The sequence below is a fragment of the Meleagris gallopavo genome, chromosome 2 (genome assembly GCF_905368555.1).
Source record: "Meleagris gallopavo chromosome 2, MGAL_WU_HG_1.1, whole genome shotgun sequence".
Classification (NCBI taxonomy): domain Eukaryota; kingdom Metazoa; phylum Chordata; class Aves; order Galliformes; family Phasianidae; genus Meleagris; species Meleagris gallopavo.
In genome coordinates, this window is record NC_139405.1 from 62067615 (window position 1) to 62093703 (window position 26089).

The 26089-nt window shown below is 37.6% G+C and overlaps 1 protein-coding gene across 5 annotated transcripts in view; it reads left to right on the forward strand.

Moving 5' to 3' along the window:
* Positions 1 to 26089, forward strand: part of CEP85L (centrosomal protein 85L) — a 139925-nt gene that overhangs the window by 43326 nt on the left and 70510 nt on the right. For 4 of the 5 annotated variants that reach the window (XM_085217409.1, XM_085217408.1, XM_085217411.1 and 1 more), the window contains exon 2: positions 3272 to 3433. The exons of the other annotated variant lie outside the window; for it this stretch is intronic. In XM_085217409.1, the coding sequence (XP_085073535.1) occupies positions 3272 to 3433 (162 nt within the window). The remainder of the gene's footprint in view (positions 1 to 3271; positions 3434 to 26089) is intronic. 5 annotated transcript variants of the gene reach the window in all.

Sequence of the window (26089 nt, forward strand, 5' to 3'; positions counted from 1 at the left end):
AATGAAGCTTGCATAACATCCCTCAGTAATGGAGGGTTGGTCTGTTGTCTGGCACTCTGTACCAGACAAAACCCTTAGCTTACTGATGAGGCTTTCTTAATGAGTGTTTTTCTTAATGAGTGTATTTCTGCTATCTTGTTGCTTTATTTATTTATTGCTATTTCTGGGACTGGGTTCCATTAGCTTTGACAGGCTTTCTCATATGGACTGTTACATGCAACCAGCCAGGCCCAATGGGATAAGGAGAGGGAGTGCCACAGCCAGGAGACCTTCTGTGGCCCTGGTCACAGTGCTGAGACACAAGTGCTTCCCTGAAAACCAGCTGGGGTCTGGTAGTCTGAGCTGAGCTGAAGCTAATGAACCTGCACTGCGCTCATGCTGGTCAGTGTGAAGGTATGTACGTGGATCAGCACTGAGCAATTCAGGGCTGCTGTCTCAAGAATCAGTCTTTATAGTGTAACTTGGAAGTGCTCTCCAGTTCCTGGGACTGTAAACATGCCCCAAAAGTGGTGTGTTCCTTTTCTGCTGTTCTTTCCCACTGGACTGTGCTGCAGCAACTGAAGCTTGATGTGCTCATTATCTTTGTGCCTGTAGGTGTAAAATTAAGAATATATCCCAAAACACCTTTGGATGCTTTCTGTTTCTTCGAATTACAGTAACTATAGAGATTGTGCTGGGATGACTGTCTACACCCCTCTGTGTTAGCACTGTTTCTAGAACAGTTCTAGCTGTGCTGTGCTGTTCCATCTTCCGGGATATGTTGCAACATGAGAGATGCTCATGAGGTGTTAGGAAGATCATCTTTGCACTGAAAATGATTAAAGACTGAACCAGGTTGTCTGGAAAGGTTGTGGCATGTGTCCCTAAAGATGTTTGAGGCTCAGCTGGATGTGTCCCAGGGCAGTCTGATCTAATTATAATTAGCTTTGCTTTAAGCAGCTGGCTGGACTGGATGACCTCCGAATGTCCTTTCTCACCTATGTTATTCTGTCCTTCTGTGCTGTTTTATGCCTAAGTTTTTCTTACTGTTAGTAATAATTTTATTACTCTGTCCCTTTTAAGAGCATGTGCATAGATGAATGTATGTCCAGATACCGAACATCTCTCTAACCAAGAAGTCAAAAGAGTTTTGCACTTAATGCATTGATTTAATTTGCAGTGGTAGTAACATTGTTTGCTGCAGTTCTGTTAACACTTGTTTAATGCCATAAAAGCTGAAAGTCTCTGAGGATGTGTATTGTGGAGGAAAACATAATAAAGGGTAAAGCTAACTGATTTTCTCTTTTAAAATGCAGCTATAGATGTCTCCTACATCAGAACTGCCCCAGACTTAATTAGCTTAGGCTCTCATAAGTCAACTCAGTTCTTGCTGGAATAGTTAGATGCAGTTTGAGAGATCTAATGTGGAACTGTTAATGAGAGCAAAGCTATTTAGAGAGAGGGAGAAGAAGACTGCTGCTCCCAAAGAAGCCAGTATGTTTAATAAAGAAGTGCTGGGTGATAGAAGAAGAAGAAATGTCCCAGTTTCCTACCAGCTGTATGTGAAATTGCCATGTGGCAATATGTTTGATGGTGATACAGAGAGGGTGGTAGAGAAATGGTACTGGAGTGGCACCCTGTTGGGATCTTGGAGCCTGGCAACTGGCAAGCCATGGGCACTCATGCCTGTTTCCCTGGTTTTAGGTTTTGCTGCCTGATCCTTAAGCTTGAAAGGTATTCTAAGGGATAATGAAGAGTTAAGAGACTCTTGGGAGAAAAGGCAAGCAGTTTGAGGAAGAAAGGGAAATGAATTGTGCAAGGCTATGCATTGCACAAGGCTTGGGTAAAAAAGAAGAGTTAGTGAGATACTAAAGAGGCAAGAGAAAAGGCAGGAACACGTGTTAATGGAAAAGAGAGGAAACTCTCAGTAGAGATTGAAGTTGAGACAAGTGGGCAGAGATATTGAAAACCTCCAGGAACTACTTACAGAAGGCAAATTGAGATGCCATGCTACACTTAATTGCAGCATATAGTAAGGGAAGTGCATACTGTATTCCTCATTTTACAAGAGGTTTTGTGAGCAGCTACTGTTGCTCTGGCTGGTAAGTTTGATTTCTCTGCTGAATGGGGAGTATGTACATGTTCATACTTCTACAGATAAACGTGTTTGGGGATGATTGATATATATATATGTGTATATATATATATTCATTTTTACATCATTTTCTGAACTACTTGATTTATTGTGAAACGAGTACAGCTGGAATTAAGAGTGAGCTGCAGAAGTCCTTGCAGAGACAAATTGCTCTTATGGCTTTGGATGCTGCAAAAAATGTTTAAATGACCTAAGAATACTCACGTGTAACCTAAGAGACACTATATGCAAGCTGATAGTTGAGTCATTTCCTGCTGAAAGTGTTATGCAAAGCTTGCTGCTAGAGGGGGTGTATGTGAGCAGTTACATAGAACATCAAACCTGAGCTGTGCTTATCTCCAGAGTTCTTATGTGCCTCTGCTGATGTGGAGTGCAAATACGACAATCAGTGTGCTGTTTGTAAGCTGTGCTTAGGTTTAGAGTATGCTTATTAGAAATTGTGATCGTCCTTTGGGGTTTTATTTTCCACTTCTGATCAACTATAAAATAGGACATGTTTTCAACAATTCTTTGAGCAGAGAAACTATTTGCTGCTTTGAATTGTGCTTTAAAGTGTAACCTTTCAAACTTTTTTTTTTTTTAAAGCAAAATGCAGCAAACCCTGGACATAAGGATTCTCACAAAGCCTATGTGCCTGCTTGATTTAATAGTCCGTCTTGTGATACAGCACAAAAAGATAACAGATGACTTTAGATACCAGTGCTGGCTTTATTTTATAATCTCAGTCGTGGGGTTTATGCAGTTGGAAATGACTGTTTCAAGTGCAAATGCTTCTGTTGGTTTCTGCTGCTGAAACACATTTATTTCTTTGTAGCTAAATGCTTGCAACACAAAATCCTTCTGTATGTTGAGAATCAATTCAAGGATGAGAAATGGATGATAAGTATCTTGGTAAAGTTACCATGAGAACAGTTTAAGGACCGTGTTTTTAAGTATTAAAAGTGTATTTACTGGACCTTCTTGGAAAGATTCCATTTAACGAAAGGACTGTAATTTAGAAAAACCAAACATCGGCACAGATTTTGTTTCAAACCTAATCTGTGAAAGACAGGGCTCAGTTTTCACCTTGACTGGTATTTTGTTGTTGAATTCTGTTCTGTATCTGTAATGACAGACTTCTGGCTTCCTTCTTTATAGGCTCAGACTATTCCTCTGTGGGATGGTTACCTGGTACTGATTCCCTGTGGCATTCCGCAACCATTGCGACAAGCAGTCAAAGCAATCCTGTCAGAAGACACAGTATAGCTTCCGACAGCGGGGACACTGGGATTGGTACCTCCTGTTCTGATAGTGTGGAAGGTGAGTGTACACTTTTAAGCTTTGGATGTTTCTGAGTGGGAAACGATCCAAACTGTTTTGAAGGTACGTTTCTGAAGATCATGGTGATTTTTCCAGAGTTGTTGAGGGCATGCAGTTCTATAGTTTTCTGACTGGACCAAGTCTTTGTTTTGGCAAGGCTTAATTAGTTTACTTCTGCGTGAGTTGTGCTCATTAACTTGCATTTCTGCAACAAAGCTGGTAATTGTTTCATCTTTTGATAGCTGCAGTTAGAGGAGATGCCAGACTTAAACAGGGAAATAATGTCTTGTGCAATGGTGCTTGGTAAACAGCTGGTAAAAACAGAAGAAAGAAATTGAGGAGCTGCTGAAAAGGCACTGTTTTCTCATATTTAAGTATAAGTGTGTCAGCAATGAAATCTTACTCACTGGGACTTCCGGGGAAAACAGGGTTACTATTCTTCACTTTGTTACTTCTCTTGGGGAAACAGGTTTGCATTTTACTGCATGGCATTTGACACCTAATCACAGGATCATGCCCCCCTGAACCTTCCTTTTCTGATTGAGGTACCTTTAGAAGGTCAGTTAATCAAAGATTTTTTTGGGGCATATCAACTATATCTGAAGATAGTCAAAACTCAATTTGTATTAAATCATGATTCCTTTAAGTTGCTCTTGTTAAGTAAGGTTTCAGCCTCTAAGGTAGCAGCATCTCCATAATGTTACAGCCCTGTCTATGGCATGTGAAAATGGAAGGAGGAGGCAAAACAGTGAGGAGAAGCTTGAGATTGCCTTCTCGCAAAGCCTAATGTCCCAGTAAGATTTTCAAGAGTAAGAGAAATGAAAATAGGCCTGTAGTATAACTTTCTCTAGTGCTCTTCTATGTGGAGGAGTGGACAGCACATGGTAGCACAAGGAGAATCAGTAGAGGTGAAGAAAGGGATGCTGCACTATATGAGTTTCAGGATAATATACACGAGGGCTGAGTGTTCTGGAGGAGAGGTCTAGCTGTTGCAACACTTGTTAATTTTAGTAGATGAGGGAATTGTCTGCTGCCCTTCTTCCTGTTTCATCTGTCAGTTAGAAAGGAACTCTGTCGGAGACTCCTTACAACTTTCTTTCCTCGGACTTTATTTTTAAACCCTGACTGGGTTTGGCAAAATGTTTTTATTTAAATATGCAAGTTCTTTGGTATAAAATTGAAATATTAAATGGTTATTAATATGGAAGTCTTACTGCTTTTTTTTCTTTTTTATTGGAATTGTAGGGAGAATAAAGCTCTCGTGCTTACTGTATATGTATTTACAAGCTGACTTGCCCATGTGTTGTAGAACAGTATTTTAAAATGTAATATCTGAACTGAAACCATTCTTGCCTGCTTTTTTTTCCTGTCTCTTCTCTTGAGGTCTTTACCATTTGAGGGGAGGGAGTAAGAAGAGGAAATGAAACAGCACCTCTTCATCAGATAGTTCTCCTGACTGAGGAGACCGAAATAGCTGTTCTTTCATGGGAGTGGGGAGGGAGATGACACTGATGCAGCCACAAGTTTGAAAGTCAGTTGTTGCTATCTAATGACTGACTATTTGTGTGCTTTCTGTAGAGTATTATTGCAAGCTGCATTAGGAGTTTCTCAGATAGAAAGTGAAGAGGGAGAAATGGCAACAACTGGTTTATGAAGTTTGTGCATCTCATGGTACTTACATGTAATGGTCAATTTTTCTGTATCTTTAATATTATATTTCCTGCCACCTTGTTTAAGAAACTTTTAGCAGAAGGGAAAACGTTAAAGGAGAAAAGAATATGAAGTAAAAATGTAAGTAAAAAAGTAAATGTAAAGTGAAAGACAGTGGAAGGAGTGTATGACAGGATTGGATGTTGAATGTATGTACATTTTTAGTGGAAAGTGCAGTTGCCTATGATACCTAGCTGTCCACATCTCCAGCTGCTCCCTCCCCACACCCACAAAAAGAAAAGAATATTGTGATCTACGGGACTGCCAGGCCAGACTGGTAATTGCAGGCCATCTGCTCTCAATGTGCTGCTTTGGACATCTCTTGGGGGATTTTGTAGAGGGGAATTTTTCTCACAAGTCAGCAGATCATTAGAATTTTTAACAATGCTTAGAGAGTGAAATGTGGCCTTGCTATTTCCTTTTTACTATGTCTGCTAAAAAGCAAAAACTTAATTTCAGAATTTAATATTAACATCTTTAATTATGGAAATCTCAGGTGAATTAATTTGTGCTGATGTGTAATGACTTGTAAATATACTGGTACAGGGAATGGAACTCAAATGCATTTTAAATCTGTTTTTAGTGTTGTTTTGTTTTGTTTTTTCCCTATCTTTCCTTCAAATTCATCTGCTTGGTCATACTTTTATTTCAGAAGCATTCATTCTTTTGGAAAGTGCAAGGTTTAGAAAATAGTGCCAGGTGGCTCTTGTATTCTGTTCAAACCTTTGTGGTCTGGGGGGGAGATGGGTTTTGACAAAGGCATGAGGAAGACAACCACCACTGAAACTCATTTAATCACAAAAGATTTATATTTTGCAAAGGTAGGAAAATTAGAAAATGTACTGACTAGTTGAGTTTCACTGCTGAAGGTGAGAAACGCTGATGTGTGTTGGAGGAATCTGAGAGAAGAAATCTTAGCAAGCATAAATGTGGGGATGTTAGTTTTGTTAGAATAAGTCTAAATTTCTAATTCAGTGTGCTCTTAATTTAAGGATTAATGTAAAAAGGTGTTTTCTCTTTCTGTAAATAGGGGTTAATGTGGTAAGGGTTTTTTGTTGTGTTCATGTTTTTGTTTGTTTTCTGCCACTAAGTGCTAGATGAGTACAGTTCAGCTTTTAAGGAGGGGAAAAGCCCCCACAAATATATGTAGCAGGAGGAAAAGATTTTTACACTGGATTTTTCAAAGTTCTCTTATTTTTAAACTCTTCTCTACTAGTGAATAAGGTGTGTTATTACAGTTTTCATCTTATCCTATGCTATCCTGACTGTGTAGTTTACTCTTGGACACTGAATGCCATTAGTGTTCTGAAAAATCTCATTCTTTCTGTTAAGAAAGAAAGTGGAAGGAAGTGAAGTGTGGAGCCCTGGATTGAATTTAGAAGATCAGGGTTATAACAACTTCACTAGGGAGTTAATGTTCTGGTGTGAGTCTATGTGCTGCTAGAAGTGGTGATGTAAGATGGATGTCTGATTGTGTCTCTGTCTCTTTTCATTTAGAAATCTGAATAAACATGGTCTGTTCAAAACCTAAAGCACTACTGCATAGTGCTTGATATATTGTCAGTGCATTTTAATAGACTTCTTTGGAATACTTAAAACAAGTTCCTATTCTATCTTTTAATGTTATGAGGCCCAGAAGAGTCTCTGGTCTGTCACTTTTACTGAATAAGTTACCTTGATAACTGATTTTAAAAAATCTAATTACTTCAATTGAATTGTAGTGCTTCTTTGTATGCCAGGGAGGCATGGTACAGGCAGCTACAAAGTTGTTTAATTTTCCTATATCAAGCCTTCTTTCAGTAGGACCTTAGCATAGTATGATGTGCTCTTTTTTCATTTTTCTTTTTTACTGTGGGGTGCAAAGGGGGAGGAAAGGCTGACAAGTGGAGCTCCTGAATATAACTTGGTAAAGGGCTGAATAGAGTTTGAGGAGGTAAAATCAAGTATGAGCAATTTAAAGTTCTTGTTTTGTTTAGCATGCTGCTAAAGGTAATGGAATTGAGAATGTGTATATCTCCAATATTAGCTTGGTTTCTGTTCTAATGTCAGTCAGGAAGGTGTGGTAGCAGAAGGATCCTTAGAGCTGGCATGTATACTTTGTGTTCGTTGTCTTCTGCTCAGTGATTTTGGGAGATAATGGATTTTCAGAGGAAATCGTTGGACTTCTCTAAGTGGAGGTCAGTCTTTCAGCATTTGGATCCTGGCAAATAGGGGTATAAGATTGGTGAAATATTCAGTTATTTGGCAAGAGGAAAATAATGAAGTTGGCGTCATTCTTCCTTGATTTCCTTCTTCCTCACTTGGCCAAGTTTCACATTCTGAAGAAGCATCCCGCCCTCTTTGTGTCAGCCTTATTGTATTACTTGAATATTTTCTATCCTGACAATCAGAAATGTGTGCTTCACTTAAGCTTATATTAAACTCTGTTCTTTGTAGAAGAGGTGCTGTTGTTCCTTACAACAGTGAAAATGTATTTTTGAGTGGAGTATAAGTACTGAATGCTCAGAGGTTGGCTGTTTATTTTCTGGTAGGGTGGGGTTTTTTTTGTTTGTTTTTTGTGGGGTTCAAACAAAATTGAAACACGGGGTCTTTGAGAAGTCTAGTAACATTTCTAGGAGTGGATAGGAAAAAAATATGTAATGAAATCTCTTAAATGACTGAGAAATTGGCTCAAATGACTGTAGAGCATCATATGTCTGAACAACTCAAATTATGGGTAATTTTCACACAAGATTCAGTTTTCTTGACATACGTATTAGATTTCCCCATCTTTTCTGTATTACTACCAGAAGTCCTTGAGCAACAGAAATCCCACAGATGAGTTTGCCATTTCCCAAGGAAAGTGTAACCCATGCTGTCTTTCCCAGCCGGTTCTTTGTGCCGGGACCTTATCCCCTTCCACAGTATGGAGGGACTTTGGGCAGGACCAGCCCTGTAAGCAGATCATCTAGGGTTCATTGGTGGAGTGGCTTCTGCTATATTTACATCCCAGCACCTGAAGGTCCCTGCAGCTGTCATTCAAGTTTTAACAGTCTGTTACATCATTTAATCTTCTCAGAGGATCTTCGTGATACCCTTTTCTCCTCTTTCCTGCCTTCTCTCTTTCCCTAGGGTATTTTTTTACTTGTCCTGTGAAGAAAATACATCAATTATTTAATATGCATTCATATTTACAGTGCAGCTACTGCTACTAAAAAGCTAAAACTAGGTAAGCATTGGAAGGAACAGAGCTTCTAAGTAGAATGTGATGTGAAACTCTAATTTATAGAGTTGTGGATAGAAAAATAGCAGGCAAGGTGACATCTAGGGAAGTTGTCTTTAATATGCCTGTAATCTGTATTTTGGAGTGTGGTGGATGTCTGGCATTCTGATAGGAAAACAAGGAGCATCATACAGTAATTCTTTTTGAATTTAGGTTAGTGCTGTGGGACCTGAGCACACCAAACTTGCATCTTTGCTAAGGTCTTATGGAGGATTTCACATTTTCCTTGCTATTGTCAAATTAGAGAAAGCTTCTGGCCTGCACTCATCAGCTTGGTAACTTGGGGTCTCCTGAAGCAAGCAGGAATTACATTACAGATCAGTTTCAGAGAGCAGCATGAGAGGAAGCTTTTGAGCTATAAATACTGGAAACATATTCAGATACTATTCAATATTTAATGTACGTATTCAAGCAGCATTTGCAGCTCTATCTGGAATAAAAATCAGATGAACCCACTTTAATCTTTTCCACAATAGGCAACGTAGTGCTCTTGGTGGATTACCTCTAGTCGTTTGGGATGTAGACAGTGAGTTATTTGGAGACTTGCTGAACAAAAGGAAATGTTCTGGTGCTGCCTGGAGTTCTACATCGGGATATGGCAGAGAAGACTAGTTGTATCCTCTGCAGAAATGTCTGTAAATCCCTGCTGGTTTTTTGTGTTATGATCAACAGATATATACTACTGCCTATTTCTGGAGGACTTTTCTCTTAGTTTTTATTTAATAAAAACTAAATTTCTACCTTAATGCAAGTAATATTTTTTTTTCTTGCTGTTTTTTTTAAGTGTGATATCTAGTTTATTTAGCATCACCCTTTATTTTAGCTGTGATTTCAGTACTGACAACAAAGAATTTTGTAAAATGCTTTAAAGCAGAGTATAAATGCTCCCTGTTAAAGAGATTCTTTTTCAGTACCTCACTTGTGATTCTATGGTAAGTCAGATGGACTTCTTACATCAATTTTGGCATCATAAAGACGGCAGCAAGAAAAAAAAAACAGCGTGCAGAGACCACTCTTAGATGAAATATATTTACTCCTTTCATCTCACTTCCTTCTGCACTAACTTCTTTCAGGTTAGGGGAAGTGAGAGAGAGAGAGAGAGGGTGCTTTGTGTGGCTGCTTTGTTTTTAAAGCATGTTAAAGCTGTTGCTTTGGTGGTGATTTTTTTTTTTTTTTTTTTTTTACTGTCTTAAATTCTTTTTACCCAGTCAAACTTGGACAGAAAAATTGGTGGACTTCCCCATTGGAAACATGATTAAAAAAGAAAAAAAAAAAAAACAACCATTTTTTTTCTACTTTCCTATTAAAGGGCTGGAGAGGAAGTCTTTGAGTATCAGCTGTGGTTGAGGAAGTCTGCATTGTAGAAGTGTACTCAGCTACACAGAGGTCACTTCTCCACTGAAAGGAGACAACTCTTCATTCTGGAAAATTTTTAGATGTATACTTGGCTGATGTGAATCTATGAAAACTTTGAATCGAGATTATGACAGAGTTCATCCATATTTTTATATTATATGGAGCTATCAACAGCTATTAGTTGTCTTTCAGTTAATTGCAGAATTTTTTTGCTTCCATACTAGCCCTCTTTTTGCTCTTGTTGTTGTCTCTAGATGATTTTTAAGATCCTGGAGTTGATGTTCATATTCTCATACTGTTAGGCTGCATTCTCATGGTGCTTACGGAGCTTGCTTTCAGTATGTGTCTGTGGTACCTGAAATCTGTGACCTGCAGTGTTGCCATGCAGTTCTACTAAAGTTTTAGAGAACTTTAAGATTTGTGTCTTGCCTTAGGTACACTTAATTGTCTTTGGTGGCTGATTTAACCAATTCTAAAGCTTTTTATTTTTATTATTATTTTCATCTAGAAATACAAATACAAAAGTAGCATATCGTGAACTGATGTTAAACAAAGTATTTGGAAAAGAAGCATAACAACTAGGTGTGAAAGGATTTGATCATTAATCTCAGTTCATAGTGAGAGTGCACAGGCTTTCAGTTAGTTTTTAGTGGAAGCGTGAGTGAATTTAACTCCTTTGTTGGGTACCTTTTGGTTTTACTGTTCTTTGTTTTAGCCAATAATGAGTATTTAGAGATGAGGTACAAGAGGAAAGTTCTTAAATCCAAGCAGATTTTGAATTAAGAAGAATCTGTATGAAATACATCAGGAGAGTGGAGGTGAGAACGTTTCCCAAGTGGATGTTCCTACATCTGAATTTAAGCTTTGTAGCTGTGCGCTAGAGCTATAGATCAATATAAAGAAATCTATAAGAAGTTTGTACGTAGTCTGAAGAATAGTCTTTGTTACGTAGAATGCAGAGATGAACTTTTCTACCATATGAACTATATTAACTGAATTCGTTAGGGTGTGCCAGGCAGCACTGAGTGACCTGGTCTGAGGCTCGGCGGTTGTTTTCTGAGTTCAAAGCTGCACCGAATTCAGTACTGAGCTGAAATGAACTTGTTGCTTAGGACTGTGTTTTTTGTGGCTCTGTTGTTAAGATAGAGACAATATTGGTAGTGTTAGTACTGCCAGGAAAAAAAAAAAAAAAGGAAAAGAAACAACAACAACAAAAACTGGAGACTCTGTGTTTTCCTCTTGGTTGCGGAATGGTCATTGAGGTGCAGTAATAAATGGCCTTTTCATTTCAGGGTGAGATCTGGAGCCCTTGTTCATTTCTCTCTGTTCTACTTGAAAGGAGTTCTTCTCTTTACTTTCTCTGTAATTTCATGATAAGAGAGCTAATGGATGATGCTGCAGATTACAGATACGACGTCTGAATTGTTGGAATTTTAAGCCAGTTGCTAAGAAAACTGCAGGATATGTCTCAGTGTAGAAATTACCTTTTTTTGCCTTGTCTCGGTGATTTGGCTTTTTCTATGCTACTGAAAAAAAAAATGTTCAACTTCAAGAAAGTGGATTTTAAGGGTATATTTTTATTTGTGTAGTAAGTCTTACATGCTGTTACTCAAACTTTTTTTTTTTTTTTTTACTTAAAATTTGGCTTAAAGTTTGATCTCTTGTCTGGATGTAGATCTTTGGCATTTCTGAAGGAAATTCCCTTAAAAATCTTCGTGTGGATGGAGGAATATTGGCTGTGGTGAGAGGACGCTTGTATCTTGGTTTGGCTTAGTTTGTATTGTTGTTTTTAGTTGCTCTTTCTTTGTTGAAACAAAATCCATAAACTTTCTCTTTCCTGGGAGATCCCCAAGTAAGCCATCTCCCCCTACCCCCCCTCAGCTTACAATAAATCTTTTATCAGCTGACCACATGGAGACTTTGCAGAGGTGAGCTTATTCATATTCCTCTGGACTATTTTGAAGTTATCTTCCATTAAAAATGACTTTTCACTGCAATTTTATGTGTTCTTGTATAGTAACTTTCCTTAGAAATTTGTTGAAAAGTTCAGGCTTTGTTCTGCTTATGAAAACAGATACGAATTTATGTAATGAGCAGCTTTTAAATGCATTTTCTAGCCTTCTCTACAGAGAAACCCTTCAAAGCAACCCTGTGCAAAAATATTAATTGTGTACATCTGGAGATTATCTTCTGTGTATACATACTGCTTTTTTCTGATCTTACCAACGTGGAGATTTTAAAAACAAACAATCTAGATGCATAGGTAAAGCTGTGTATTTTTAGAGCGAGAAAGATTATTGGCTAGAAAACCGTTGAAATCTATTACTTGTAATGCGAACACATAATCCCAGCATAATAGTTTTTCATGCAGCTTTTTCTATGTTTCGTCAATGGTGCAGATACATAACAGTGTTTTCCATAAAGGGGATCTTGATTTGATAAAGAAGATTGTAGATTGAGTTTGCATTTTACTGTATTTTTTAATCCCATGCAGAATAGCTAGTAGTTTTAAAAGAAATCCAGGTTTTTTAACATCCTTGAGTGATACTGTTAAGATGGTGGAGGATCAGACTGACAAGCATACACTAACAGTCTATTTCCACTGGGTTAATAGGAACCTGTGTTCTTTAAAAAAAAAAAAAGATGTGGAAGAAAAAGTTCTAATTTTAAGGTCAGTTTCTTCTTGTTTGCTCTGCGGTTCAGGACTTGCACCCTCTTCTCTTGGTACTTCTCCCTGTTGCTGTTCCTTCAGATGCAGAAGGAAGAAAAAGTACAATAAAAGTGAAATACACCTATCAGGTGTTTATATTTACAAAAATTTGTAAGAAATGATTATCCATAAATGTATCTCCCTATTTGTGATCCTTACCTTACAATATTTTTCTTTTCTCTCGTGATGATTTGCTGGATTATTATTATTATTATTATTATTATTATTATTATTGTTTATAGTAGTGGTAAATACAACTATCTGCCTTTTTTTTTTTTTTCTTCTTCTTCTGGTTTTATTTATTCTTTTACTGGACAGAACTATGGGCTGGTTTAAGCATTACCTCTGTAAGTATAAAACAGAGTTTAAAAATAAATATAAAAGTTGTAGGAGCTATGATAAACTCTTAGTGGCACATGCTTTTCTATCACAGCTTAGCCTATCAGTGTCAATAGCTAAAAATATTTTGTATTTGTAAATAGAAGAATTTTTCTAGGCTAATATAAACTTTTTTTTGTATGAAGTAGCAGGAGGTTTTCAGCTTTCCCGTTTATAACTTCTACTGTAGAAATGTTTAGAGATTCTGGATAGGATTATGCTTACTGTTCTAACTTACATACAAATGCTGCGAAGGAAATTCTTAAATGGATCAGGGATGCTGTCAGATCAAGCTTTTCCTTTGAGAATTGGTGTAGCTAGAAGCATTCTCTTCTTTCTCGCTATGGACTATCTGCATTTATTCATTCTTTGCTGTTGAAAATGGTGGCAAATTCTAGTTTTAGTTAGCTCAAAAAGTGAATTAAAAATATATTTGAAGTGAACTGCTCCAGTTTCTACTTTGCCATTCGTTCAGTGGTCATTTATTAAAGAAAAAATGTGAAGATTGGTTCTGGCCAGACTTCTGGTTTTATGGTCTTTGCCATGACTTCTCATGTTGCTTTTCATAGAATTGTAGAATCCTTAGAACTGGAAGGAACCTTTAAAGGTCATTTAGTCAACACCCCTGCAAAAAACAGGGACGTGCACAGCTAGATCAGGTTGCCCAGGGCTTCATCCACCCTTGACTTGGAAATCTCCAGGGATGGGGCACCAACCACATTTCTGGGCAACCTTTTCTAGTGCGTCACCACTCTTACTGTAAGACTTTTTCATTATATCCAACCTAAATCTACCCTTTTTAAGCTTGAAACCATTTCCCTTTGTTCAGTCATCACAGACCTGCCTAAAGAGTTTGTCCCCTTCTTTCCTGTACCTCCCCTTTAGATACTGAAAGGCTGCTATCAGGTCACCTCAGAGCCTTCTCTTCTCCCAGCCAAACAGCCCCAGCTCTCTCAGCGTGTCCTCATAGAAGAGGTGTTCCACTCTGCATATCATTTTGTGGCCCTTCTCAGGATGCACTGCATTAGGTCTGTGTCTCTCCTGTACTGAGGACTCAATGTGTGGATGCAGTACCTTCAGGTGAGGCCTCGCCAGCACAGGGTAGAAGGGCAGGATCTCTAATGTTTCAGCGGAAATCAGGATGGGTTATCTTGGAGAGAGCTGAAGATTGCAAAAAACCCAGAAGCTCTTAAATGTGTACTTCTGAAATTTTTGATTGAAATGGAAATTCAGAGTTGGAAGGGATCCTAGGGATATAAATGAACATATACTTAATTCTGGCAGGTAGCATTGTCTAGCAGAAATAATAAAATGTGACTTTCTGGCAAGGGTTCTTGTTTATGAAGTCTTCTGAGAAGTTCATATGCCCATGGGAATAGTGTAGCCTTCATTTACTGTAAAAGTTGAAAAATGTTATTTAGCCGTTTTCTTAAATGGGTGGATATTGTTGCCTGTGGTGTAACTGTAGGACTTGATAAAGAGTCTGACAAATTTGGTTGAGTTCTGTGTTTCAGGTTTAGAGAACTGAGAGATTTAGGGAATTATGGATTTTTTTTTTTTCCTCTGAAACTGGCTGAATTTTAGGCCGGTTAAGTTACTTCATTTCTTTTCTGTATGCACTTGTATAGATACATTTATGAATATAGGCAAGGAGAGTTTGTATGCCTTTATAACAAAGATATTGTACTTTTTTTTCATAACATCACATATCTCTTTAGCCTACAATAAATGAGAATATAAATTAAAATCTTTCAATTTAACTGCAGTACAGAAACACAGTGTAAAAATTACTTTCTGTTTTTTGTTAAGAAGCCATTCTTGCATTCAACATTTACAATTTTATTGTCAATAGGTACGCTGTTTCCAGTGCTCCAATATTTCAGTATTATAATTGGGCCTAATCTGCCTACAATTGCCCAAGACTTGAAAGGGAATTGAGCTTTGGTTGATTGATTTATTTATTTATTTTACAAGTATTTTATAGAATGTGAAGCATGCTAGTTTTGATTTCTCTAAAATCATTTGTGTCGACCTCTTTAAAGCTGAAGTGCATTAATAGCCTTCCACCACTTGAGTGATGATGGGAAGATCTGTATGTGGCTTCTAAAATTGCTACCCTCTGCGGAGTTTCAGATTTCATCGTGGTAGCTTGGATGTGGGCTAAATGCCATTACAATTTGCTATGTTAGGGATTTACTGGTACTATTAAGTAACACTGGAAAACATACATACTGCATTGCGCAAAATGGCTCTTTTGTGTTTCTCTGGAGTGAAAGAAGACTTTAATAACTAACATTATTAGACAGAATTACATATATGTTTTGGAATAGTTGTTATAAGTAGATAATTCGGAGTCTGTGAGCTAGTGGTTATGGAGCTGACTCTGAAATAGAGAGCAGGTCCCGATAAGCTGTTTTATCCCACATTAGTTTTTATGATGTACTTTACTCCCTGCGTTTATTTATCATATTTAAAAAAGCAAATCTGAAATTGAGTCTAGCTTTTTAAGAGCTCTGGTTTTCATTTTTGACCATGCTATGATTGTAATACCAAAACTAAGGTGTTTCCTAGTAGGTTGGAGAGCAGAGGGGAAGCAGTCTTACATTGTTTTGCATGGGTCAAAGCACTCTGCTAATGTGCTTGGATACCACAGTGATGAGTACTATAAATACCCTAATGTATGAGCCAACAACTGGAAATAAACTTATAAACACTAAATTCTTTCCATTATCAGAGGCAGCAATTGAAACATTCTCTAGTCTCCACCTCTGTCTCAGTACTCACAGCTGTGCACACTGGAAAACAAAATGGATGGGCAAACACTGTCTTCTAATTTTCGTGTCTGTAGAGAGAAAGTAATCATCAAATCTTATAAAGAAAAGCTTAGTTTTGATTGCTGCTGTTCAAGCTTGTTAGTTTATAAACAGCAAACCCCTCATGTTTTAATACTGCATTTCTTTGAATTCTTTAATACTTTGAATTTCGTACTCACAAGTCTAATAGCAGCACTTAAAGCAAGTCTGCAGTTCTTGTGTTTAAATTGAAACCTATCTTTAATAATGCTAGTGATGTACTTTAGGGAGGGATGTTGATGTTGAACCAGCATGCCATTCAGGTGGTAGGTAATCCATCCTGGTAGACATTGAAGTACCAATCTGATTATTATTTTTTTTTATATTTCTTTTTAGAATGATGGAGCAAACCCCAGAACTCTTCTGAGGAGAAGAGAGAATTGTCTTTTCTCTGTTTTGAATGCTTTAGCATTTTTTTTTTTTTTTTTTACTTAACTGACTGTAGAAATCAGGGTTATAGTTCTGTTCTATGCAAGGGATCAGGTGTTGTAATGTGAGATTGTTTGTCATTTGCAGTGTGTGCTGAGTTTCGTACCAGGGAATATGGATTTGGTGGACCAAATGGTGCCTGACATGTACATAAGATGTCAGATATTTTTCAGGATAAAAAACATTCTTTTAAGGCTTTTGTCGTAGTTTGTGACATATATTTTCTTGCTTTTGTGATTTAGTTGGGTTTGTTGCTTTTAATTAATTAGTGTGCTAATACATGAAATTTTCTAGAATGTGTCATGGCACTGATCTTTTTGGCATAGGCAGTGGTAGAAAGCAATTAATGTGTTTTTTTTGTTGTTGTTTTGTTTTTTTTTAAGTGAATTGCCAGTGAAAGACTTATACAATTCTTTCCTAATTTGGTATCTGTTTATTGAGGCATGCTTCATAGTTGAAATCAGATCTTTCAGATGATCTTTTGGAAGGACACAAATGACTTAGAATTTTCAGAATGTTTCCGAAACAGTGACTTACAGGTTCAGAGGGACAGTGTGTAAAACCCGATTATATAACCATCTTTGCTTTGTGTGCAGTCTACTAGCAGGTGAAAATGCTGATAACCATTAAGATATGCATTTATATATTCCTATATCATGGAAAGATTCAGGGAAATAGTATTCAGATGGCAGTGGTTTTCTTCTCTGAAACTGTGTATTTTGTAACTTCTTTGGTGGACATGAAAGCAAGTATAGTCCCTCTCTGGACTGAGGCTTGTTTTTTACAGTGCATAAATTCTCCTAAGAGTGCAAGATTTAGTTCTAAATATAGTCTCTGAATTAACATAGCTAATTTGATCTGTGTATTATTCACATTGGCTCAAAATATCAACTGTTCTCTAAGGAAATCAAAACCAAGTCCTCAGAGTGTGTGTGAAGAAGATAGAGGGCTTGGAGGAAGGTTGTTAGTGGGCATCACAGAAATGTGAATCGTGTGCACGCTGCTATGTGCAGTGCCTTGTCTGCGTGGAATTAAAGTACTTGGGGGAACGCTCAGGGTCAGCTCTGGTCCCTTAAGTCCCTTTTCATCACACGTGCACTTCATTTTCTCTTCATGCCTGAGGTGAGGTAGTTCTGGTGCTGTAAGGGATCAGATTAGCTCATGTGAGTGAGCTGGTGTTGGAGGTGGGACCTGGAATAAGTTAGAGTTGCAGTAGCATACATGAGTTTCCTTTAGAATTGAGAAAGGACGACTTCTGCCTGTGTTGGTAAAGGAAAGTGGAGGGATAGGTTCCCATTGATGATGTTCTTTTACAGAGGATGAAAACGTTTAGGGTTTTTCTCTTCCTGGAGGGAAGCAGTGGATTTTTTCAGGTGGGCTTGGTTACTCCATGTTTTGGACAGTCTTCTCCACGTGGAGTTGAAGTATCTCTAGCGGAGGGATTATCTGGTAGCTGTTGAGGTGGATGGTATTTGTAGCATGAATATCTAGACGATTCGAAATAAAGGACAGATATCTTGTGTTATCTGTAGCATATTTTTTTTTTCCCTTTAACCATTGCTTTTAATGAATGTTCCTAGGGGCATATTTGATTTCAGCGTGTCTTCACTGCTTGTCGTTGAAGAAAATGGAATTGGAAGCTGTAGGCTAGGCAGCCTTCACAGAAGGCAAATGCAAGTTAACATCTGGACTTTAAGTTTAAAAAAAAAAAAAAAAAAAAAAACAAAAAAAACACAACACCCTGTGGCAGAAGTTTCCACTTATTCTTTCATTTCAGCAAAATGAAGTTGCTTGATTACGTGGCTGCTGTTCTAGAACACTGTTTTATCCTCTTATCTAGGAGGGAAAAAATAGAACCTGTTAATCTAGAAATCGTTCTACTTAGTTACGTAACTGGTGCTTAAAAATAGCTTTGGATTGCTGGAAAAGAAGGATTAGATAGTATGAGGCAGGATTTTCCTCTTCTGTTCCATTTCTTTTCCTTTATGTTGGGCATCTACATTTTAGATGTTATCTTTTTTTTTTTTTAACCATTTTGTGATTGCCAGTTGTTTGTTACATGTACTCCCACGGCACTATCCTGTAGCCCAGCTCTGAACTGTGCATGTGCTGCAGTAAAATAGCGTAAGAGCTGAATGCTAAAAGTTGGTAGGCAAAGAGGTACAGGTGTCTTTTCATGGTGGGGGCAGGTACTGCTGGGAAGGCAGATTGTTCAAAGCATTCAGAGCATTCTTGTTTATGTTGCATCTTTAGGAATCTTGGTTATATTGGACTGGGGGTGTATGATACTCTTTTAAATAAGGTGACAAAACATATAAATAAAGTTTATACTATCTTGGGAGAAAGATGGTTCTTTCAAGACCCATTTCTATTCAAGCATTTTCAGTTTTGTAATTCAAAAATATTTTATGTAGGTTAGGCTAACCTTTGTAGATGAATTTAGCAGACAAACCGATTCGGAAGCCCAGTTTTCATTTTGGATTACTGTTGCAACCTTGGTACCATGGCAGTTATTTATGCCTCATTTCCAGTGCCTGAAATGGGCTTACCTTGTGTTTTCTTCACCATCTCTAATAAGATGGTCTGTGTAGTTCAGTAAAAACAAAACAAAGAAAGCCTTCCATATAGTATCATATTAGCCTATTTTTTTCATAGGTTTCTAATGGATCCATATTTTCACGTCTCTAACAATGACAGAATAATTGAGTATAGTAAGGAAAAAAGTCTTGCAGTAATTGACTGCTATAATTATTTCTCTCTGCTGAATAATCTAACATGCTTCACCTGCAGCTTTATGAGCAATGTGGCACTTTAAGGCTGTCCTTGCTGCACAAGTTTGATACCTGCCCTTGTTTCAGAGTGGCAGCATCCCATCTCTGTACAGCATTTCTCTCCTTTACATTCACATGTTAAATCATTTTCCATACGTGAACTTCATGTGAGTGGGATTTTTTTGACTCAGATCTGACTTAAGAAGATGCACATTGCTTTGAAAATGTATTTCTCCCGGAGTTGAGGACTCCATAGCTGATTATTATTAGCCTAGATATTGCTAGGCAAATTGTCACTTGACAGAAATGTTAGTAGGCAGAACTATTTTGTATTGAGTCTTAAAATATCATTTATACTCAGATCCCTTAAGTAGCCTGGGTGTGCTTGGTGCATATGGGATATGTTGAGGGCTTAAGGGTTTTATTCTGGTCTCTTTCCTCCCTGCCTGCATACACCTCAACATTTGTTAGAATCTAAGTTTTACTATATTAGATCCTAGGATCTTTACTATGTGACTCATAGACTCATATCTGTTGGCCTTGTTTGTTGTTAAGTCTGTATTTGTTTTCCCTTGTTTCTTTCTGTTGCAGTGGCTTGATACAGTCTCTGAAGTTAACTGCTGCTAATAACAAAGCATTATAAATTTTTGTTGTTTTATTTGTGGAAACGTTTTTGTTATTTGAGACGTGATAGTTCTTCCTGCCAGGAGCAGTAAGGAGGAAGGGAATCATTTTACTCTGTGTTTCAAGGGAATGTGTGTGGTTGGTTTTTGTTTGTTTGTTTGTTGTTTTTTTTTTTAATGAGGAGTAGTTTGGATGACAGATTGTTTGACCAAGTGTCTTTTAACTTAATTGGGAACTTCAACCTCAAATCTTACTGTAATGGAACATAAGAGAAAACTAACTTTCTATCAGGCATGTCTCTGCTCAGTGGTTTTTAAACTGATGATATATTTGCTTTTTTGTTTTGTTTTGTTTGAAAGTGACATTTTCTCCATCTTATGCTTTGTTTTGGTTCTGGTTTGCTTACATGTGCAAGTCTGAGAAGCTACATTGCCTCCCTTGTCATCTAACTCAAGCGATGAAATTAGGAATTTTGGCTCTTGAAATGGCCACTGTAAATGTAGAGACTTGATTAGTGTTACTCAGATAAGATCGTATGAATGTTGTCTTTATGTGTGGCCCATTATACCATTTAATTGCTTGTCCTTGTTCATGGAATCTTAATGGCTTTGCTAATGAGATTAGCATCTCAGGTGTGATGGAAATGTGATTTGGTGTACATGGAGGACTTGTCAAGTTTGGGACAGCCTTTTTTTTTTTTTTTTTTTTTTTTTAAAGATAAACCAAAGTTGAAGAGGATTTGTTTTGCCCTGTTCGTCAAAGACTGGACTTCAGAAAGTATTTCAGTACCCTAATTACTTTAACTGATTGCACTCTTAAAATTGAAAGTCAAGTAGATTCTATAGAGCTCGTTCCTTGTCAGTAATGTGTCCTGAGGAAAGGTAGGGAAATCTGAATGAGGGTAGGCAACTTTTGTGATATGCTGATAGGAGGACTCTCCTGTGTATGAAAATAGGGAAATGTGAATGAAAGATTTTCACTATGTGTAAATAACTTTATTCTGCTCAGTGACAAGGTGTAACTTTTTTGTTTGCTCAGTGAAAATCAGTTACTGCGTTAAGCATCATTAACCAAACTTCAGAATGTACTTGTATCCCCCACTCTGATTTCAAATTATTTGAAAGTTGAGTGTTAACCCCACTTCATGCACTAAGTGGGATTTCTGCTATTTTGCCTTCTCTGTTGCATAACAAAGAGGTGATAAGTTTGCCAGAAGGGTTATAGAAGTACCAAATTCTTAGGTGCAACTTTTGTAGTACATGACAGATTACAAAAAATCCTACCAAAAAAAAAAATCCTATTAATTGATTCAGTGTAGAAGAATTGGTTCTGAGTTTGCTATACATTTCTGTGAAACAGAAGTGTTGTGCCACTGCAGTACCTGGTGGTGCTGGAAGCCAGTAAACTTGCTATTTTTTTTTTTCAATACCAGTAAGTGAATTTGCTTCTAAACGCTACACACCTGCAGGCATAAATGTGACACAAGCAACTTGGCTTTCTGATAGTAAGTGTTTTAGTATTTTACATACTAGTATTTTAAGTCAGTATTATTTTAATACTAATTAATGCAATTAACATGTTAAATATTTTATCTGCAGCAAGTTTTTTTTTTGTTTTTTCTTTCTTCTTCTTGTTCATGCCCAGCACTTTAATTCCTAAACACGATTTGCTTATAGATGAGGATTTCAGGCCCACTCTCTCATTCAGAACTTGTTAAATGCTGGAACAGTTCGCTCTAGTCTGCAGAGCTTCCATTTCTGACACAGCTTTATGTGACACATGCTTGTGTTTATTTATTCTTTGGAAGAGATTTATTTTCAGAGACTTCCTCCATTCATTCGGTTCTTATTTCAAGTTTACTGTATGAAAATATAGTATGAGTGGCATTTGAGGGGAATGGTGAGGATTTCTGTGCAGGGAAAAAAAAAAAAACTCAAAAGCAAACAAACCACCCCATTCCTGTGACTGGCTACTGCTGCCTGGAAAGGCACCCTCTGGCTTCCAGGGGTTGATCCAGGTTGAGATCTTGCAGCTGGCTCAGCTGATTGTCTGTGCTGCAGCCAGGCTAGCCCCGTATTTAAGTGGGTAGCTAGTGGGAACACAGGTGTAGCATAAACGTTGCTTTGCATGGCATGTCATCTCATGGTGTTTGTGTGTTGTTTTTTTTTTTTTTTTCTTTTTTACCAACTTCCAAGAGATTTTAGATGTTCTCATTATTGAAAGCAGTGAAAGCAGCTGTTGAGGAAAAGATTTCCAGGAGGCAGCCACATGCTCTCATTGCACAGAAAATTTGTGGCTACATCATTGTTGTATGCTGGACACTGGAATTGCTCTGGCTTGCTGCTGAAGTACGTGCAGTTAAGTTACACCACAGGGAATAATTTGGCAAACGTCCTGTACTGAACTTAAGAACTTCTTTACGCTGAAGCTCACTCAGATGCAAGTAAATATGTACAATAGTGGTTTGGCTTCCCCCATCTGCCTTCTGCTCAATTAATGATAATGTTTTAGTTTATATTCCTGGATTGGAGTAGTTTACGTCAGTGTGTAGGGGGGTAGGGAGTGGAGCAAAAAGGAAGAGAACGTCATCTGTTTCTAATAGTGGCATTATTCTCCATGGTCAGGGTTTTCTAATTATAGCCTGGATAAAATATCAAATTTCAAAGTCTTTCACACAAGGAAGGTCTCTGTTTCCAGGGTATTAGATACACATGCATCCCACCAACATGTGCATAATAAGCATTTTGGGTTTTGATCACTAGCTGATCGTTGGGCGATATATTGGGAGAAATGAAAAAACTGTTAGATATAGAAGTATATCTTGCAGATGGGCATTCATGAAGTGCCGATTTCATTTTGCAGCCAGGGAAGGTTTTCAGGGTTACAATAAACCTTTTCTGCCTCTCTTGCTTTATGACTGACCACTGGGGCAACTGATTAGGATTTGAAGTAGCTGATTGATTGTGTTATGAATCTGACCTAAGAAATGGCTTCAGAGATTTTCTTCTAAGCCTGGTACATGTAGATGGAACTAACGATGTTTTAAAGCAAAAAAAGTATAAGAAAATGTAAATAAATAGGAAGAGTCCGTTAAGTTGGAAGGTTGGTTTTTTGGTTTTTCTTTTTTCCTACTCCTCTAGAAGAAAGTCTCTGCCATGCATGCTTCCATTTAAGTGAAGTTTCTGTGATTTAGGTTTTTTGGAAAACCAGAATTGATTCTCTTGCATTGTTTTTTCAATGCTGGATACAGAAATAAGATAATTAAGAGGTATAACAAAGGGTAGTAGGAAGGCCATATGAAATGTTGTTCCCTTTTTGATCCCTTCTTCTGCAACTACGTGGTAGAAATCTTGTAGAACAAATTTCTAAAATACTCTTGTTACTGTGATTTAGGATCAATTGTATCAAAGGTTAAAATGCAATGCCAATTAAATGGGTGGCCTTGGGTGCTTTGTGGTAGGCACAAAAAGGTATATTGATATGATTAAAAAGCAAATTTTGATTTTTAATCTTGATAATGTTCGAAGGAAAACCAGTAGCAACTTGCTTTATTTTTTCTCCCATCTCTTCAAGTTTTCCTTGATGAGAACAATCTTAAGCATTGAAAAGCTGATTCTTGATGTATACAAATCGTGTTTAAATACATTTACAGTCTTCAAATGAAAACTGGCTTGATGCAGCAAAAGCTGAACCATGCTGAGAAGAGAGCAGTAGTTCATTCATAACTCCTTTTGCTTATTCTTGGACAACACTTTCCAAAATATGGTTTGAATTTTGGATCATCCTGTGAGGAGCCAAGAGTTTGAATTGATGATCCTTGCAGGTCCCTTCCAACTCAGGATATTCTACAGTTCTATCATCTGAGAGGGAAAAATCTTTTTGCCAAAGTTGTCTTTGGCAGGATTTGGTGAGAAGGAATTTTTTATTTTTTATTTTTCTTTAACTCAAGCAGTAAGAAAAGTTTCCCAACACTGGCACATGTTGCCCAGAGAGGCTGTGGAGTCTCCTTCTCTTGGACATCTTCAGAACTTGTCTGGACAGCCTCTTGGGCATCCCATCTAAGTGTCCTGCTTGAGCAAGCGTTAGAACAGATGGCATCCAGATGTCACTTCCTATCTCAGCCAGTCAGTGGCTCTGTAAACTTATTGCTATGTCTGCAGGAGTAATTACATCTTCTAAGCTTTTCAATGCTTTTGAATTATCTTTCATTTTGATGGCATTTCTGAATTTTGTGTTTTTTGTACTATGAGGAGATGTTTTAGAATGCAAACCAGTTCTTTCCAGCTGAGCCTGCAGTCAAGGCAGACTGGAGCAATATGCTCTAAGAAAATGTGTGAATTTTCTCATATGTTTCAGTGAGAGTTAATGGGAAGACCGATTAGGGCAACTTGAAAGCAAAATTGCTAGGTTTCACTTCAAAACAAATTGTCACATACATCCAACTGCTGTTGATGGATGTACGTGTTGTATTTCAAGTTTGAGGCTACTTGTAAAGTTGTGGAAGACAAATTTAGATCTAATTTGGGATTTTAAATTTAGAGTAGAAGAAAGCAAAACAAATTTTTTTGATGTATGAGTAGCTCATTACACCAGTAAAAATAGGCGAAGGAAGGCATATACTTTTAATTATTATTGGTTTTAATTCTAGTTTGAAGCTGGTATCTAGATTGCATTATCTATATTTTAGACCAAAAACTCTATATTGAATACTACTGTAATCTTGTTACAGAATGTATTTGAATAAGCATACAGGTTGAGTTTCAGCTCTTGCCATTCTCTGGCAGATGTGACATTCCTACTCATAGATATCAACATATCCTAAAGCGCAGAAAGCATAGATCTCCGCTGTCAAAGAGGTCTTTCTGTATTGTAATGTTCTCTGTGCCTGATGCAGGCAGACTGGCTGCATGTGGTGGGCACATCGCAGTTGTAGGAACTTGCTGTTGCGTATCACTGTCTCCACTGCTGTGACAGCTGTTTGGCCAGAGAACCACGATTCCTTCAATTTTAAATGGATTGCATAGCATTCCGTCTTTTTTGCTGTGTCCCACTTCTTGAGCAGCGTCAAGGCAGAAAACAGCCATGTTTCTCTGTAATTCAGAATTTTAAGGATGAAGTGCAGGGAGGAAAGGGGCTTTGGTCTTGCTTATAGTGGTTTCTCACATTTGTTAGCAACATTGTGCATCAAGTAGCAAAGCTGGTAGTGCTTATTCATCTCATTCTTTGTAGTATGACCATACTGTATTTTTTTTTTTTTTTTTTGGCATTCAGTGCCCTATGGGTAGCTCTCAAACTGTTGGTCTGTTTCAACCAAATCTGACAATTCTGTGGAAGTCTTAAAGATGGCCACATTCTGTAACTGCTGCGAAAACAGGCAGCTGGGTAGAGGTGAGAGATAACGTATAAGCTTTCTCTTTAAAATGAGAAAATTTATGGTGGGGCTGTAATGAAGATTTCAGCAAAGATTTTCACCTCCTTAGTGGCCTTCGCTGCTTTAGGAGTCAGATGTGTATGCGTATCAGTTAAGGAACTGTTTATTATTTTATGGAATATAATGCATTTTTCTCTGAGATGAGGAGTGCGCCTTTATTGCTGTGATATTTTGTGTTGTGATGCAAGTGCACAGAGTCAAAAGTCTCCTCCCAAAGAGGGAGGAGAATCCAAGCTGGGGATAAGGGATTTTGATTTTGATACGTACGAGTGCTGGTCTTCCTGTCTGTGGCATGGTGTATTGGAAAGCATAGACAATTAGTAACATGTTCTGGCTTTTTGACAGATCATATATACTAACCTACTGCAGCCATCAAGCTGGGTATCCTAGCTGTAATTTCAGAGCACTTGGTTGATTTATATAGTGTGTGTGTGTGTGTGTGTGTGTGTGTGTGTGTGTGTGTGTGGTTTAAGAGAAGTATTAGGATTGCATCTGCCTTGCTCTGAGCAAAAAGAATCCTGAATGAATAAATAAATTAGCTCTTTAATTCTCTTATCTTCTTTAGACCTAATAAGCCATATGAGCTTGGGTAAGGTGTAGCCATGTGATGTGGTGGGAGCTGATCCTCTAATGAGAGGATTAGGAGCTTATTTCTGGTTGTCCATGTTCTGTGATGTGAAGCACCTGTTGCTGGGGATGTGAGAGGTCTCAGGCTGTCCTCAGTCACCTCTCATTTACCTTTATCATCTTTGCCCTTCTATCGCTTTCTGAGCATCATCTTTCTGATTTCTCTGTTCTTGGTATATTTCAGTTTGAGATACGTTTAATAAACTATGCTAAACACAGTTCCTATGCTGTGTCCTGTTTGGGATTTATAAAAAATACAAAACCTAAAAGGAACATAATATTTTTTTTCAGAATCTTTTTTTTTTTTTTTTTTTTTAAATCAAATCACCTGATGGAAATGTAGGTTGAAAATAGTGAAATCTGAAAGGGATGCATAGTACTGTCCAGAAGCTGTTATTGATCTGCCTTGTCTCAACAGTTTTGTTTTACAAAGTGCATTCTGTGCATTGTGTTCCCTCAAAGAAGGAGAGGAGGGGTGTTGGAAGAGAAACAAATCGGGGAGATCC